Source organism: Haliaeetus albicilla, chromosome 19 (genome assembly GCF_947461875.1).
Source record: "Haliaeetus albicilla chromosome 19, bHalAlb1.1, whole genome shotgun sequence".
In the NCBI taxonomy this organism is placed as follows: domain Eukaryota; kingdom Metazoa; phylum Chordata; class Aves; order Accipitriformes; family Accipitridae; genus Haliaeetus; species Haliaeetus albicilla.
Window position 1 is genome coordinate 8,094,759 of NC_091501.1, and position 16,456 is coordinate 8,111,214.

The following is a 16,456-nucleotide window of genomic DNA, read 5'->3' on the forward strand; positions in this document are numbered from 1 at the left end:
ATATTCTCTCTTGTAATCTGCAGTAGATAACTGAACCATGAACTAGACCCTGTTGGCTGATGTGAACATCTACATCCACTGAAGAAATCTAATCTTCCTACGGTTTCCCCCATTTTCCCCAAACCAGTGAAGAGCTCCTTCAAAGGTCCTTTCCCAGCATGACACTCTCTGTACTAAGAAAGAAGCTTAGGGAAATGAATCTGACCAAAACTGGTCTTCATAAATGCCATTCACCTGTCCTTTAGATTCACTTGATCTATTTCCACCTTCTTGTGCCATACTGCCTGAAAGGATTGATCATACATTAGTTCAGATAACAGAGTTCTGAGAACATTACACTTTGCCTCCAATACCAGTTTGGGAATGAACTAGGATTATAGTTCTATTCCTATTTATTTTTAAGGAACATTCACAATGGTTCAACCATGGCATTGTGGTTCTCAACCCACTTGGCTGGCATAACGACAAATGAAAAAGAAAAACCAAACAATCACAACTTTAAGGCAGAACAACAGCTATTCTGGCAAAGGTTTGAAGTCAGACATCCTGCAGCTCATAGCACCTATACTATATTCTCAATAATTTAAATCAGTCAAAAGGCAGCCAAAGAAAACCTCATTAAATCTGATCTCATCCCAATGGAACTGGAAGCAGGGAAAATTTAAAAAAAAACCACACGATAAATACAATCAGATTGGAACACAATACAATACTACTGCTACTAAATGGATTTTAAAAGGATGCAAGATTAGCATTTAGCTTCTTAAAGAATCCAGGCTACATTCAGCTCTTGCACAAAGGGTGGAACGCAGGGAAGAGTACTGTCAGTTCAATCCATTTTGGATACCCGTATAGAAAGTCTTCCTCATGTTGCCAAAACAGCTTCTAGAATGATTATTTTGAGAAGCGATCTTTAGCCTAGTTGAATTTAAACAGCAGTGATAATCTAGAAGACATGTGAGCTACCATAAACTGTGGCTTTGCTTCCAAGTTGTATCTGGTTCCAGTTACAAGGCCACTTCTAAGAATAAAAAGGCAACAGAGGACTGTCTCCCAAGCTGCAGTTGAACCTGCTTAGTCCATCAAGATACACAGAATCTTACCGATGGTGCCAGTCCCAACAGTGTATACAACAAATACTTATTTATCGAGCGGTAAGAACAATTCTGGCAGGTCATTCTTATGATATAGAATAAGACTCTACCGCTAGGTTTTTTTTATTTAATCTTCACTGCTAGAAGATGTGGGAAGACCACAGGCCCCCCCCCATACATTCCATCCCAGGCTCTTCTGAACACTTTTTCACATCATTGGACTCTGTCTTTGCCACGAAGGAGGGAATAACCATTCTATTTTACAGCATGGAGTGTAATATTTGAAGAAAGGGCTGCTAGCATCTCTGGACTCACATTCAGGTAGACTATGGGAGGCAAGCTACACCTATGTTTATCCCAGGAAAGAATTCTATGTATCTATATTTTGAGATAATACTTCCTCAGGCATGGTTTAAACTGTGAGCTCTGAATCCACATTTGAGTTTCTTGCATAAAGAAGGGACTGAGGAAAACTCAAGTAGAGCTTCTCGAAGGAGATCAATTTCCTTTAACGTACGATTAAACAATTGAAGTATTCTAAATTATTTTGGGAGTTTCAAAGAAAGATTTGCTAGCCAGCAGCTTATACCCTCATAGTCCCCGCTTGCTACCAGCAATGGGAAGAGAACTGAAGGCCAAGTAGTCTGTAGTTGGTAAGCTCAACAATTCCTAGGCTAAAACAACTGAGAACAATAGCTGCTAATGTGTGATGAAAGACTCCCAAACAAGACAAAAGCAAGTAAGGAACAGAACTACTGAGGGCTGAAAACCAGCTGCTCAAGCAAGCAAAAGGTACTCCTGGAACTGGGAAGCTGTAAACACTCAAAAGAGCTAAATCTAACCCTGAAGTATGCTACCTCCAAGATTTCAACGTTCCCAGGACATTTGCCCATTACTGAGGCCCTGTTATCAGAAACAGCGCATCATTACACAGCTCTATATTCATTCACCAAAGCTTGTCTGCTAAATAAACTGTCTTTATCTCAGCTTGTGACTGATCAGTTGCCCACTACCCTAATTTATCCCTTTGGGGCTAGGGAACGCCATGAATTTCAACTTTTGCTTGAAAACTATTGAAATAATAGTTACAAGTCACAGAGGTTTTCCAAAAGGCAAAGATTATTCAAAGCTACTTCCACTTCTCTTTAAACCAACTGACTAGGAAGGCATGTAATTTACACTCCTACATTCCTTTAGCAAGTAGTTTACTCATTTTAAAGCAGAGTCCAGGTTGAAAAAAGAAGTATGTTTCAATTCACACTTTTGCTGTTCAGGCTAGTCTTGCATACTACTCATTTCTAGTAACAGGCCTATTGGTGCTGGGCTGTTTTGTCCAAGGACTGTGCTGTGCATTTAAAATTAGAAGCTTGCTCCCATTTTAAAATGTCTTTTTCTCCAGCCCCAGCAGAGCGCTGCAGCTCTCTGCCTCTCTTTCTTCCCACCTACTCATTCCCTGCACAGCTACCAGTGTTCCCTCCCCTAACCAGCATCACTGTTACAAGTATCCTGACACAGCAAGTTCAGCAGCAGCCTAAGCCTACCGTGAACTTCTGTTAGGCTGGCTTATAGCATTAGTTCAACACACTTCAACTCTGCACATCCTTAACCATGTTGTAACTCTATAGCAGATGCCTAGAAATGAATGAAGCAGGTTAAGTGAACTTTTAAATTTATCACAAGCTTTCTGAACTCAGGTAGACATCCTAGAAAATACATGGTGCTTTTCCAAGTCAACATTTACGTAAAAATAGTCCTGTTTCTTTTTTACTACATACAGTACAGACAAATGTGTCAGCTCACTGGAAAAATATACGGTCACTTTTCAAATTAGGTAATCATTCTAGTTCAAAGGGTATTTTGGCTATAGTCTTGTTTTTGTTCAAATAGCACTATATTCACTTGAGGAACTACAGTAGAAAGGGGAACTCACCACTTTAAAAAAAAGTTGCCTGTGGCAACTTACTTATTAATCAGAAGCAGGAATCTTTCTACAGTCAGAAAGCAAATGGCTTGGTTCTCTTGTCCATGTACTCCCACACTTATGGAGAGTTTAGCACTGGAGCTGCAGATTTCTTTTTTGAAATGAGAATGTGCCCGTGACCCAAATCTACTTTAGAAACAAAGGCACTCAAAACCCATGAGTGCAGTTCAAACAGCTGAGCCTTGCTTACTGTCTTCCTTTTTCCCATAGCCTGCTGATAAACTTCAAAAATAACTAGAAAGCTTGTTTAACATCAATCCTCTATCATAAGTTAGCAATGTATTCAAGGTAATACACAATTTTCTCCCACATAAAAGCTTCAAATAAGCATTTACTTGAAGCACTGGACAGAGAGTATCAAGTAATTAGGAACATTCTTTTGCTCTGCCTTTGGTTTCATACCTGACTTTACAAGACCCTTTCTTGTTAAGAATGGTGTAATTTTCTTAGTTATTCACACAACTGTTTCATGCTTTCTTTGATGGTAAACATTTATGTTTTTATACATTCTCCCTGGCCACTAGAGAAAAAAAAAGTAGGCATTTAGTCAGTTCAACTATGACACTGACATCTTCAAAGCACATTTGAGCTGTAAGTTCATAGTTTAAACAGTAAATGACTCCATAGCTACATAATTGCAGAGGTAAATTTTAACAGCATCACTGGAATTTTTCTATGAAAACAATTTTTCTGCGACTTTTAAATTAGCCAAAGAAAAAAGAATGCATCATTAAACTGTTATAGCAGATAGAAGTTGAATAAGAGAGAGTAAGCCCAGTAGGAGATTTTGCCACTATTCACAATTCAGCCAGATCATCTGCCTAAGTTCACAATGCAAGCTACAGGGCCATATTCACCTGAACAACCCTGACTGACCAGCATATTATTGTTAGGAAATCAGTGAAAACTACTTTATTAAAGTATTTCATCTTATTGTAAAAATCTTTTTAAAAAGTCTAAATTCCCAATTTCAGAAATAACAGGTTTTTCACAAACAGTCAGTTATTCATATTGAAATACAGTCACTTTAAAATTAGCTTTAAATTCTTTTTGGTTTTCCCCTGTCTTGTTCTTAGATTAGATATAATAGGCAAAATACCAGCTTCAAAAGCTTACTGTTACTGGGAAATTCCACTAAATAATATGGAAATTCCACCTACAGCATCTTAACACAAACTCACACAACCCTGGCATAGAGCTTTTCTTGTACAAAAGACCAGCTTCTTTAACAACACCACACTCAGAATCAAGAGTTGCAACAAAATTCCTTTCTTAAATTGAACAAACTGAGTGAAGTTGAGTGAACATGGCTACTTCGTAGTACTCGGGTAAGCCAGCAGGCCAACCTAAAAACTTGCTGCATGGCCTACTAGCTCTTCAGTACATTTCTCCTACAAATGAGCTAGCCCACAAAGAGCACACTCCTTCCTCGACTTGGCTCTTAATGAATTTATGCACCATTATTTTCCCTTGCTCTTCAGGCAAGTCATTTTCTTAAAAGGTATCTCTATCATATGCATTAAAACAACCCAATGGACTTTCAACTAGATACACATCTGAGAATTTTTAATACATTAGTGTATATTTCCTCTCTTGTTACCTTATGATCTAGGATACCTTTCCATTATTGAAGGTCCTAATTGCTTACTGGAGACATTATAAGCTGATTTTATATCAGAACAGAGCTAGGTTGGCCTCCAAGGATTTAAATCTTTGCTTAAAAAAAAAAGTTTCACACAACAGTTCAGCTATTGATAACTTCTACAGCCTAACTTCTAAAAGGCTTCTAATTCAAATGAAGCTGGCTATATCACTGTGGTTGTTTTAACATTCATCTGAAGTTTCTGATGGCTTCAGCTTTTCAACCTCCCACTTTCTACTGGTGAAAGAAGTAAGAATGTCAATGCATCTGCTGTGGTTTAAGCCCAGATGGTAACAAAGCATTATGAAGCCACTTGCTCACTCCTGTCCCCCCTGGCCCCAGTAGGATGAGGAAGAGAAAAATATAAAGAAGCACTCATGGGTCAAGACAAGGACAGGGAAGGATCACTCACCACTTATGGTCATGGGCAAAAAACAGACTCCACTTGGGGAAAAACCAAAATCAATTTAATTTACTACAAATCAAATCAAAACAAGGATAGTGAGAAATAAACCCAAATCTTAAAACACCTCCCCCCCACCCCTCCCTCCTTCCCGGCACAACTCCACTCCCGGTTCTCTCTCCCTCCTCCCCTCAGCGGTGCAGAGGCACGAGGAATGGGAGTTGGGGTCAGTTCCTCACACATTGTCTCTGCCGCTCCTTCCTCCTCAGGGGGAGGACTCCTCACTCGTCCCCTGCTCCACCGTGGGGTCCCTCCCACGGGCTGCAGTTCTTCACGAACTGCTCCAGCGTGGGTCCTTCCCACGGGCTGCAGTCCTTCATGAACTGCTCCAGCGTGGGTCCTTTCCGCAGGCCGCAGTCCTCCAGTCCCAGGCTGCTCCAGCGCGGGCTTCCCTGTGGAGCGGCGGCCATCTTGGGGGGCCTCCACCCCCTGCTCCAGCATGGGCTCCTCTCTCCCGGGCTGCAGGTGGGCATCTGCTCCCCCGCTCCCCTCCGTGGGCTGGGGGGGGACAGCCTGCTGCCTCGCCACGGGCTGCGGGGGCATCAAAACCTCCTCCGGCACACCTCCTCCCCCCCTTCCTCACTGACCTCGGGATCTACAGAGGGGTTCCTCTCACATTCCACTTCCCAAACTCCGCTGCAGGTTCCCCTTCTGAAATCTGTTCTCCCAGAGGCGCTACCACCGTCGCTGATGGGCTCGGCCTTGACCAGAGGCAGGTTCAGCTTGGAGCCATGGAAGCTTCTAGCAGCTTCTCACAGGAGACACCCCTGCAGCCCCTCCCCTGCTACCAAAACTCCACCACACAAACCCAAAACAGGATCTAACCTACCCTCAAAATACTGTTCTGCAGACATACATAAGATAATAAACATATATTATATGCTTACATTAATCTTATATTGGAGCAAGCATGATTTAAAGCTTCTTTCAGCATCATGTAGTTGTCCACCTTAATAAAGGCTGCATAGGTATGTCTCCAGGTTTTTGTGGAATTCCTGGTAGAAAAGAATGCAGGAATTTTTGGCAAATATATCCTCTACTTCAAATTATACCTGCACAATTAATATCATATCCCATCACATATATTGAGAGCATACCTTTTTCTAAAGGAAGGGCATTGTAATTAGAAAAATAAGAACCTTCTCTAGATAGTTCACTCATTAATATTTTAAGTTTTTACTAGTTTCATTACTTTTTAGCCAAGAGGTTTGTCCGTTACAGGCTATCAAAACAATAACATTATATTTCACCTGTAACAATGCTAAATGCTTTCCACATATGCAATCGCTGGGGCTTCAGGAGTTTTCAATTCAAAGTGAGCACAAATCAAAAACAGTACATAAACTAGGCATATCTTTCCTATACTTAGTCCTATAATGTATATTATTTTGAAATATCAGCAGTCCTAAATCTTCTTAAGTTTGTTACAGGTTAAACAATTCAGTTCTTGATGGCACCACAGCAGAATAAGACTTGTGAAAGGATGCATAGGTGCAACTATATATGTGCAAGTGTGAGTATACACCCACACAAATGAAACACGGACTCTTTGTAATGGCAGAAATGGAGAGAACTCACTTTAAGCAAGCGGCAATATGGAAGATGAAAGGGAAATAATTGTACGTAGCAGGCAGATTTTAAAAAATCTTAAGTCCTCTTAGACTACCAAAACCTGGAAGAAAAATTGATCTTCACCATAAGAAAGCTCAAATGAAGCTATTATATCCTTCAAACTAACTAATAAGGTTCCTAATCATTATCAAACTGAAAGAGGGAAAGAACATGTTACATACAGAGAAATAAGAAAATTTAAGTTAATTTCAAAAGCTGTATTTTCAAGGTCAAATGAAGTGATGACATGGTAAAGTCCAGATATCAAGATAAGATTAGTCTGAAAGAGTTTAAAGCTATCTGGATAAGGGCTGACTGTGGGACATAATAAAATAGCAGATGCCATCTGCATAGATGAGGGGATATCAAGGGTTAGGTCTTCATTCCATGCCTTACATACCTCCAAAATTGTGTTGGTAAACAAATATTTCTGGGCACTAATAAGCTGAAATATGAAACATGAACACCACTGAAATCCTTGTTTAGTAACTCTGAAGTATTTATTCCTTAATTAACAGCAAGTATCGAACGTATTTGAGTTGTTAGTCTGGACACTCCCCAAGAATTTATATCCTGGGAGTGTCCAAACATTACGTGCTTTTAACAGCTTCATATGGATTTGTTTGCTAGTAGGTCTGTCTACAGATAACAAAGAAAAAAAAAATTCCCTCTACTTTTGGTATTGACACTAGTAAGATTTAATCATGATACCTGCATAAACTTTGCTATGCATTTCCATTCACAAGTTTTTCCTCACACCAGTTCCCAATCTATATCATGCACAGATTGACGATAAAGAACAAACAAGGATGTTTGCAACTTAAATAGTTCTGAAGAGACTCTCAATCTATAACTTCGCAGTTTTCATGTACCTCTTTCACATTTAAAAATTCCACAAGAGTACTATCATGTCCAGATATCCCCACATTACCAATGCTGTCCTTTAATTAAAGTACAGACTACTACTCAACTAGTCATTGAAGTACCACCCAGCACAAAATTTGGGCAAATGGCAGATTTCTAATAACAGCCTTCTTGTATGCACCAGTTATAACTGGCACAAATAGTGAAGAATGGCCATTTGAGAAACAAAAAGAAAACACACCCTAAGTTAACCAAGATACTTAGTAGCAGTGTCTGTAGACATTTGCTCACAAGCTAGCATCACATTTACAGACCCACTCTTGCAGCATTGCCCACAGTCTGCAACGCTCTGTGTGTGGCAAAACCATTTTTTGGCAATGCAACAACAAAAATATCACCTACATCAAATAAGCTGCCATTGGACATTCAGAAAACAAGCAGCGAGTTCTCCAGTGCCAAGACCATTGAAGTTTGACACACAGATGATTCTGCAACACCTTAAACTTCAGCAACGGTACAGAGATCAGAAACCACAGGTTTTCTTTTCTATAGAAATTTTTATTTTAAAACTGAAAGCATGTAGCAGTGTAGAGTATATCCATGCTAATTGGCCTTGCCACCAGCCTACCTTTGCAGAAAGAATACCGATTAACATCCACCACAGGAAACTCCTCCGCATGTCTTGACACTTGTCTTCGCCATTATCCATGCTGAACCTCGTATTCAAGTGAGCAACACTAGAATACTTAATTCACTCTAGATCCTTGAGTTTGAAATTTTTTTCACAGCACTCCTTTATTAGCTGTTCGTATTGTTACGGAAAGGGAGCCAACATTCTCCCAAGTAAACTTGTCTATATGTTGGAAGTTGAAGATACGTGTTATTCTAGAAAAGTGAAGGACTGTTTCAGCTTGGTAACAGTTTAGTGAAGACAAAAAGCACATCCAGATTATACTTGAAACTCGGTTCCTCTTTAACTACCTGTTTCTCAACTAATTTGGATATTAGCACAACATTCCATCTCAAGGCTGGCTCAGCGAAGCACTTTTCAAATCACATCCTCTCCTTTGTTCAGGACAGACTCCCTTCTACCCATCTTTCTTTGGGCTTCTTTTTGTGCAACATCTTAGCGCTCAGCACACGTGCGTAAGCAGTAAGTCTGCTTATCTTTCAGGAGCTTTTCATAGTTTTTACTTCTATTGTGTTCCTTACCTAGGACATTCCTTCCAGCACAGATAGCTTCCTTGCTGTTTATTTCTTCAGTTTACTCACGGTAATCTCAATGTACATCATGAGAGGCATTTACCATCCAACTTTCTAAGCTTATACTCTTCGGTTTATTTCTTCAGGTCACTCCTCAAACATTTTGTACAACATATCACCAGAAGAGGTGACAGATTTGCACTATTTTGTCCTTCCTCCCATCTTCCGAGAATTTAAGAACTCCTCCAACCATAACATTTTTCCTTAAGCTAATCAGCTTTAGACACTGACACTATTTTTTTTTTTCAATCCTAACTTAAGTTTACAACTTTTTTTTTTTATATCGGTTGGAAAACAGAAAGCAGCCACTGCACATCATCAAGTTAGGTCTTAGGTAGCTAGTGTACAGCCATTGTCATTTTCACTGGGCCAAAACCATGACAAGAAAAGATGTAAAGAATGCATCAAGGAGAGTGTGAGTTCTATACAAGTTTCTTCTTCCTATCGGACAATGAATGGTAGTGTGGAAGCATGAAAATAACTTCAAAGAAAAGTCGACAGGGTAAAAATAATGTCACCAAAAAACAGTATGTGTGTAAATTTGTAGAACAAGGAGGAATATATGCTGTATCATTCATTCATACAGAACCAACTCACATAGTCAAACGGAGGGAATAGACCTACACATTTGCTGTTGCTACAATTCATTATTTCATTTATCATTTGTCCACTCAAACAGATGTTTGAATAGCACTAATCTTTTCATTCTTAAGATGCATCTCACTTCTTACTCAACTACAGACCCCTTCTTCTGCTATGTTTAAATAGAACATCTGGGAATTAAGCTATGCTGTTCATGACCTCAAAACTCATAAGATGATGATTATATTGTCTCTCAGCCTATGTTGCAACCCCTGAGCGAGCTGCGTCTCTGCCCTCTTTCTCGTTTCCAAGTACCTCATCTTGAAATACCTCATCATACACCAAAAGCGTGTGCTTTTTCTGTTCCTCCCAGGCAGAACTTCACGGTTCTACTCATAAGACATATGAGCAATAACAGGTCCTGGATCAACCAAGCTTAAATATACTGGCTTTGGGTCTCACTGATTTTCCCATTCTGGAACTTCTGACTAGGCAGTCTGACTACTACACCAATTACATGCTAAAATTAAAGACTGAATGAATACACTAACACAGACATCCATGTAGATGAAGAGGCTCAGCATATCCTGTTAATAACATACTCAGGACTTCCTCAGATATTCTGAAGCAAGGCTGTCTCTCCAATTGTCACAAATATTTCTTTCTCTCATGAGGGTGTTCCGCTACAAGTTCCAGTATGAGTTGCTGCAAACATTTTGCATATTCAAGTTGTAATCTTTCTGGTCAGAACCGCTGGCAGCATGGTAACGGTTTCCTGAACACGCTTAAAGGACAATGACCCATACTTGCTTAAGAACGGCCAATCTGGAGTTCGTGTACAACTTTCCACTTGAGCCCCCGCTACACATCCCAATAAGCACAACCTCCACTAACACCTATAGAGAGGCTCAGTTTCCATCACACTTCCTCTTTTGTATTCAAGCTTCTCCAGGATCTTTACCCATTTCCACTAGAGGATGCTTGTTTGTGCCTTTTTCTAAGACAAAGTTGCCTTTAACATAATTAAGTGACCTGCTAGACCTAAGAGGGCCGGGAAAAAAAGAAAAAACATTAGGAAAGCACTTTCAGATCACAGGAGTTTGTTTTGCAGCAAGATGCATTTTTTAAACACGTTGACATAAGCTACTATGTCAGTACGTGAGCTTACCAGAACTTCTTCGTGGCATTCTCCCTTCAGCCCGACAATTACACAAGTAAGTTTTCCATCAATGCATTACCAGATCCATCCAGGCTGCCTATCACGTGGACAAGTGTTATTATTGCCTGTCCACACTTGTTACCGCCCGGGTGCTCGCACCCTGCCGGGCTGAAACGATGACACCTGCGGGGCTTCCCTCCAGGTGAGCGCCGGGCTGCCAGCCTACAAACATCACTCCAAAAAAAAAAGTCTTCTTTTCTCGCTACCTCTTTCTGCCTTCCTATCACTCCATATCAAGGCTTCCCGCCGGCAAGAAGCAAAAGCATGCCCTTCTGGGCGCAAACCCCCCGCCCCGGTGCCCACCGAGGGAAGCTGCCCGGGCCGGCTGCGGCCCCCGAGGTGGGTCCGGCCCCGGCCCCCACACCCCCCGGCCCGGCGGCGGGGAGGAGGGGGACGGCTCCCGCCGCTCCTCTCTATCGGCACGGAGAGGTGCTGGGAAAGTAAAATTACTGCCTTGCCTTCCGAGGTGGGAAATTTAAAAGAAAAAAAAAAATTAAATAATAATAATAATAATAAAAAAAAACCAAACCAAAACCAAACACAATCCCGCCGGCAGCCCCGGCGCTGGCGAGCAGCGACCGCCCCGACAGGTCCGTGCCCCCGGCAGCCCCGCGGCCGGGCACCTGCACCCCGCCCGCGGCAGCCGGTGCTTCCCAAGTTCCCCTCGCGACAGCTCCCCGCCCCCCACGTCTGTCGCGACACACGGGCCTCGGGGAGCGGAGGGGACTGCACCCCCAGCCCCGGGGGCCGCGGGCCAGGCGGAGGGAGGGAAGGGGCGGCCGGCAGAAGGGCCACTTACCGGGCGTGCAGTGCAGGGGTGAGGCCGGCGAAGAGACGGGCGAGGAGGGGGGCGCCGGCGGCTGCAGCTCCTTCGGGGTGCCGGCGGCCGAGGAGGGGATGGCGGGGGGCAGCATGAGGTAGCGGTCGGGCTGCGGCAGGCAGCGGAGGCAGACCGAGTGGAGGCAGGGCAGCAGCTTGGGCCGCCGGCTCTGGATGGGCTGCCCGCACACGCCGCAAGTGTCCAACAGGTTGAGCGGGGCCACCTCCCCGCCGCGCTCCGCCGGGCCCTGCCGGCTCTCGGCCTCGTTCTCCCCGCTAAGCGCCGCCGCCCCCGTTCGATCCGCCGGGCAGGGCCCCCCCGCCGCCGCCGCCGCCGCTGCCGCCGCCGCTGCCGCTACTACCGCCGCTGCCGCCTCTTCCATTGTCCTGCGCCGGCCGCCGCCGGAGCGCCGAAGGGAGGCGGGGCGGCCCCGCTGCCCCCGCCGCTTCCCGCCCGCGCCGCCGCCGCGCCGACCCCCGCCCCGCGCGGGCCGCGGTGTTTGTGTGCCTGCCCCGGGAGGAGGCTGCCCCGCCGCGCGACACGGCCAACGGCCGCCCGCGGCCCCGCCCCTCGCCACGCCGGGCCCCGCCCCTCCCCCTCCCCCCGCCGCGCCCGCCGCCTCGGCCCCGCTGCCCCGCCCCGCCCCGCCGCGCCACTCCCCCCCCTCCGGGGCCACGCCCCCCGCCTACGTGCGGCGAGCGCTTCTCCCGCCCCGCCCCCACAGGAACCAGCCCGACGGCCGGAGGAAGCCCCGCCCCCGCGGGGCCCCGCCCCCGAGAGGCCCCGCCTTCTCCCCAGGCGGTGGGCGGGGCTCTTCCCCCCCGCCGCCGTCGGCCGCTCCGGGGCGGCGATCGCCCGGCGGGGCAGCCCCGCCGCCTCCCCGGGGCCCGGCGCCCCGGCAGGCCGCGCACGCTGCGTTGAAGGCTTCCTACGGGCCCCGCTGGAGCCCGTGGTCCTCTCAGCCCCTGCCCAAATGGCCGCCCTCTCGTCTGGGTGGAAGGCCCGGACCGCGGCAGCGGCCCGTGGGCAGAGTGGCGCTGGCTGGGTGCGAGGCCTTCGCCCCTCTGAGGGGTCGTTAAGGAGGCGGGGGCCCTTCTCCCCCGCTCTAAGCGTGGGTGTCTGTAAGTTTTGGCCCGCGTTCGCATCGGCGGATCACGTCGACGCTGCCATGCGCGGGCGCGTTACCTGACGGAAGCTAATTGGTGATCGGTAAAATTAAAAAAGTACGATGGAAAAGTACAGTTCCGGCTTGGATGCGACATTTTATTGAATCAAGTGATTTAACTTAAGTTCACGTGCAGAGGTGAAACGCTGCTTACGCATTGGTCACAGGTCCATTGTAAGCTGATCTGGGCTCCTCAGAATATTCTAGATGACTGCGCTTAGAGTCCCAGAGCGGCCAGCGCGCATCCTGCTTCCTTGGAATCCCATCAAGACCCTAACATCAGACCCGTAATAAATAGGAGCATGACAAAAGACGAATTTCTTAAGCACATAGAACAACTGCCTACAGGAGCATTGTCATGATTCAGCATGTCTCACATCCATAATTTACCATGATAACAGGAGAACAATACTACAGGTTGTTTCAGGGGGTAAAAAAAAAGGCAGATTTGGCTTTACAGTGAGGAACTGTTAAAAGATAAATGTCATTCCCTGCTTAAAAAGATCAAGAGAGGGGACAAACCATACCTTCTCAACCCTTGACCTGCCATGCATAGGGGAAAAATGTCACCTGAAGCACACCTTCTGCCTCCCAGTCCAGCTGCCTCTCTCCCTTTGCTGAGACTCAACAAGTGGTAGGGTAGAGCCCTGTCATCCTCTATCACACACACAACAGCTTCGCCATCCAACGCCCTACGATGATGTTCTAACAATTCCTTGTGACAGGAGCTAACACGCTAACAGCGTGTAAGTGCTAATGATTAAATGGGTTTGGGAATTAAAGCTAAGGATGATGGTACAGGTTCTGGATGGTGAAAAAGTATCAAAAAAGCCATTAGAATGGGTCTGTTGGGAAGCAGGCGATAACTGAATTATGTTTGATTAGTTTTAATAGCAAACATGATTGGAAAGTCAATTAATAATATATTTGTGGGGGATGATAGCAAGTCATAAGATAGTCAAACTAGATGGTCTCTGTAACTAGTATAAACTCTTTCTCCAATAGGTGTCAACACACGAAAATAGAGATATTATCAAACAGTACGAAGATCACTCTGCAAAGGATCTGAGCAGACACTTTGTTGGAAATGATGATCCCCATGAGCCAGTATCCCACAGATTAGTAAAATGATACGATTATGTTTTCTGCAAAGTTTATTTGCTTGAAATGTTTGCAAACCTCACACAAACTGTGCTGTAAAATCTGTAGTCGCATGACATCTGAACAACATCTGATTTAAAATAAATGTTTGAACTTGCATGATTTGTATTTGAATGTAGAGCCCTGCTCTCATCCTGTTAGTGGTGGCATCAGATTAGGAGTACTCGGGACAGGAGCAAAAAGCGTTAGGGAGGAATAGAAATAACCATCCCAGCCATGCAGTATGAGAAGATGAGAGTGAATGAAAAAGCTTTTAAGTGTAACTGCATTCCTCAGACAAAATGTGGAAAAAATCGATAAAAGATGCTGCACCCCATTATACTCACCTAGGTGCACTGCTTTTGGACCAGAGCTACACTGCATCTGGCCAACAGGGAGCTAAGGCAGAGCTGGCTTGGGGTTGCTTGTAAAAGGTGTAGACAAACCCACGACAGGGCAATATGTGCTGTACTGTCTTCAGTCTGAAAACAGTTGCCAGTTTTGTCTAATTTCTGTCAGAAACAGGCTATGATTTGTTGGGTCCTCCAGTGTTTCACTGGGATGAGACAAACCAGTGGAGAAAAAATGAAGATGGTGACAAGCTGATAGAATCAGCTTAGAAAGCATGGAAATAATGTTGACTAGCTGCAGGAAACAACCAGCAGCTGAGATGATTACTTCATCTCTCCTCCCTCTTCCATGCTCACAGAAGAGCTTAAGAGCTTGCTATGCTGCTTGTTACTTCTGTCCATAATATGTGAGTTTCATTAAATCCTCTGCTTCTTCTGAACATCCCAATCAAAGCAAACTCCAGAACCAGTATTTCTCCAGCATTTTGCCTTCTGTTTAGATATACACTTTGTGACCACAATCTAGACCTTTGTCATTTGTAATCAAGACTTTTGCCATTTGTAATCTAGATTCCTGCAACACACTCCACAAAACGTTACCATTCAGAAACTTCAGCTGCAGAAGGAAATAGCTGCTGACTACCCAGCAGATCTTCTCAGTGGAGGGCTCGTAACTAGGAGTTCCTTGCACTCAGAATTTACTTGCTGGCTCTGATTTCTTCCTTTTGTCTCTGGTTCAGTTTGTCTCCTCCCTGTATTTCTAGATTTTCTAGTAGTCAGTCACTTGGCCTTACAAAACACAACCCTTCCCAGATTATCTCTAAACATTGGCATGTACGTTTCCTCCTTCTCAGACAGCCATATGACACTAAACAGTCTCTTTCCAAAGTCTTTTCATAGACCAAAATAAAGCCATGGGGCTTTCAGTGTGATCTGGACAGCTCAGTTTTATCCTTTATGTGGCAACACTGAAGGAAGTGGTGGAGGAGACTCAGCGCTCCATCTGTATCATTAAAAAATGCTTTTGCCACTGTGGTCATCCAAGAGGTGGATATAGTAGCTTTTCGGCCAGACTCCAGTACCAGCAACACGAAGCAGTCACTGGGAGGATCCGCCCCAGAATATACAGCATTTTCTAGTCTGACTTCTCTTGAGAAATGAATGTCTTAATATATGGTTGGTTTTGCTGTTGAGTGAAATCCATAAAATATAAAAGATGTTCACAGGGGACAAGATGAGTCCATTAGAAATTCACAGTTAGGGAGATGTAATATATTAACCTTTCCAGCAACAGTGAAGAAGGAGAACTTTACGTACCAGAACAGCTGGAATAAGCAGTGAATGAACATAGTGCCTCCCTAGCTATGAAGGCTGAATTAGGAACTAATCTAGAATATGGCTTAGGCCTATAGGCTGCCTTTTTGAACTCTGCAATCAAGAACCTATAAAGCTATAATAAACTACCTGCTTGTCCTCTCAGCCAGAAGAGAGTGAGAGGAACCTGGTTCGGGTAATTTTCTTAGGATTTTCAACTTTCTGTTTTCTATACTTCACTCACCCAAGATACACACACACACAAAAAATCTTTTCTTCCAAACTGAGCGATGGTTTCTTAGAAACCTTTTTTGTATCCTATTATACATGCTATTTACCCAAGTCAAATATTTCTTTGGCACCTGGCAAATAGCCACTGGCACTCTTCTTTCACAATTGAGAAGAGATTCACTTGACCAGCTTGGTCTCAGCTGGAAGCTCACCACAGATGAGGCTGGGTTCAACACCCTGGAGTGGGCCAGCTGCCCTGTAGTGTTTCCAGTGCTCCACCCAACATGCCTCCACTGTAAACTATGGAATAACACCACCACTGCGCAGCTTCGCATTAGTTTCACATTCAGAGAAGTCACTGTGCTTTTGTAAAGGAACCCTGGGGTCATCCCATTAGGTTCCCTTCCGTGAAAAAGGGGCTTGCCTAAGGGGAGAGGCAACATGCCAGTTCTGAATGCCCAGTATTAGATAAAAACTGCTGAAAATGACCGTGGTATTCGCAAACCTTTTTAATTCCACAATGTATTTTTTAGGGTTAACCTTCACTTCCACAGAAAATTCCACAGACACGTGGAATCGGTATGGCTAAACACGAACAAATCCCAGTTAATGTCCTCTAACAATGCAATGTTTTATCAAACGGTTACAGGTCCCATCTCTAATCCCCAAGGGACCTTTGGAGTCCTACGTCTCTCCTAGGGATGAGCAGGATGCTAG

General features: G+C 44.5%; 1 protein-coding gene across 2 annotated transcripts in view; it reads right to left on the bottom strand.

Annotated features, from left to right (window-relative positions):
* The window catches only part of TRIM24 (tripartite motif containing 24), a 66,521-nt gene extending 54,493 nt beyond the window's left edge, over nucleotides 1–12,028 (bottom strand). The window contains exon 1 of one of the 2 annotated variants that reach the window (XM_069807508.1): nucleotides 11,519–12,028. In XM_069807508.1, coding sequence (XP_069663609.1) covers nucleotides 11,519–11,921 — 403 coding nt within the window. In that variant the 5' untranslated portion in view covers nucleotides 11,922–12,028. The remainder of the gene's footprint in view (nucleotides 1–11,518) is intronic. The other variant, XM_069807509.1, reaches the window with a different exon arrangement.
* Between the last annotated feature and the right edge of the window lie 4,428 nt (nucleotides 12,029–16,456).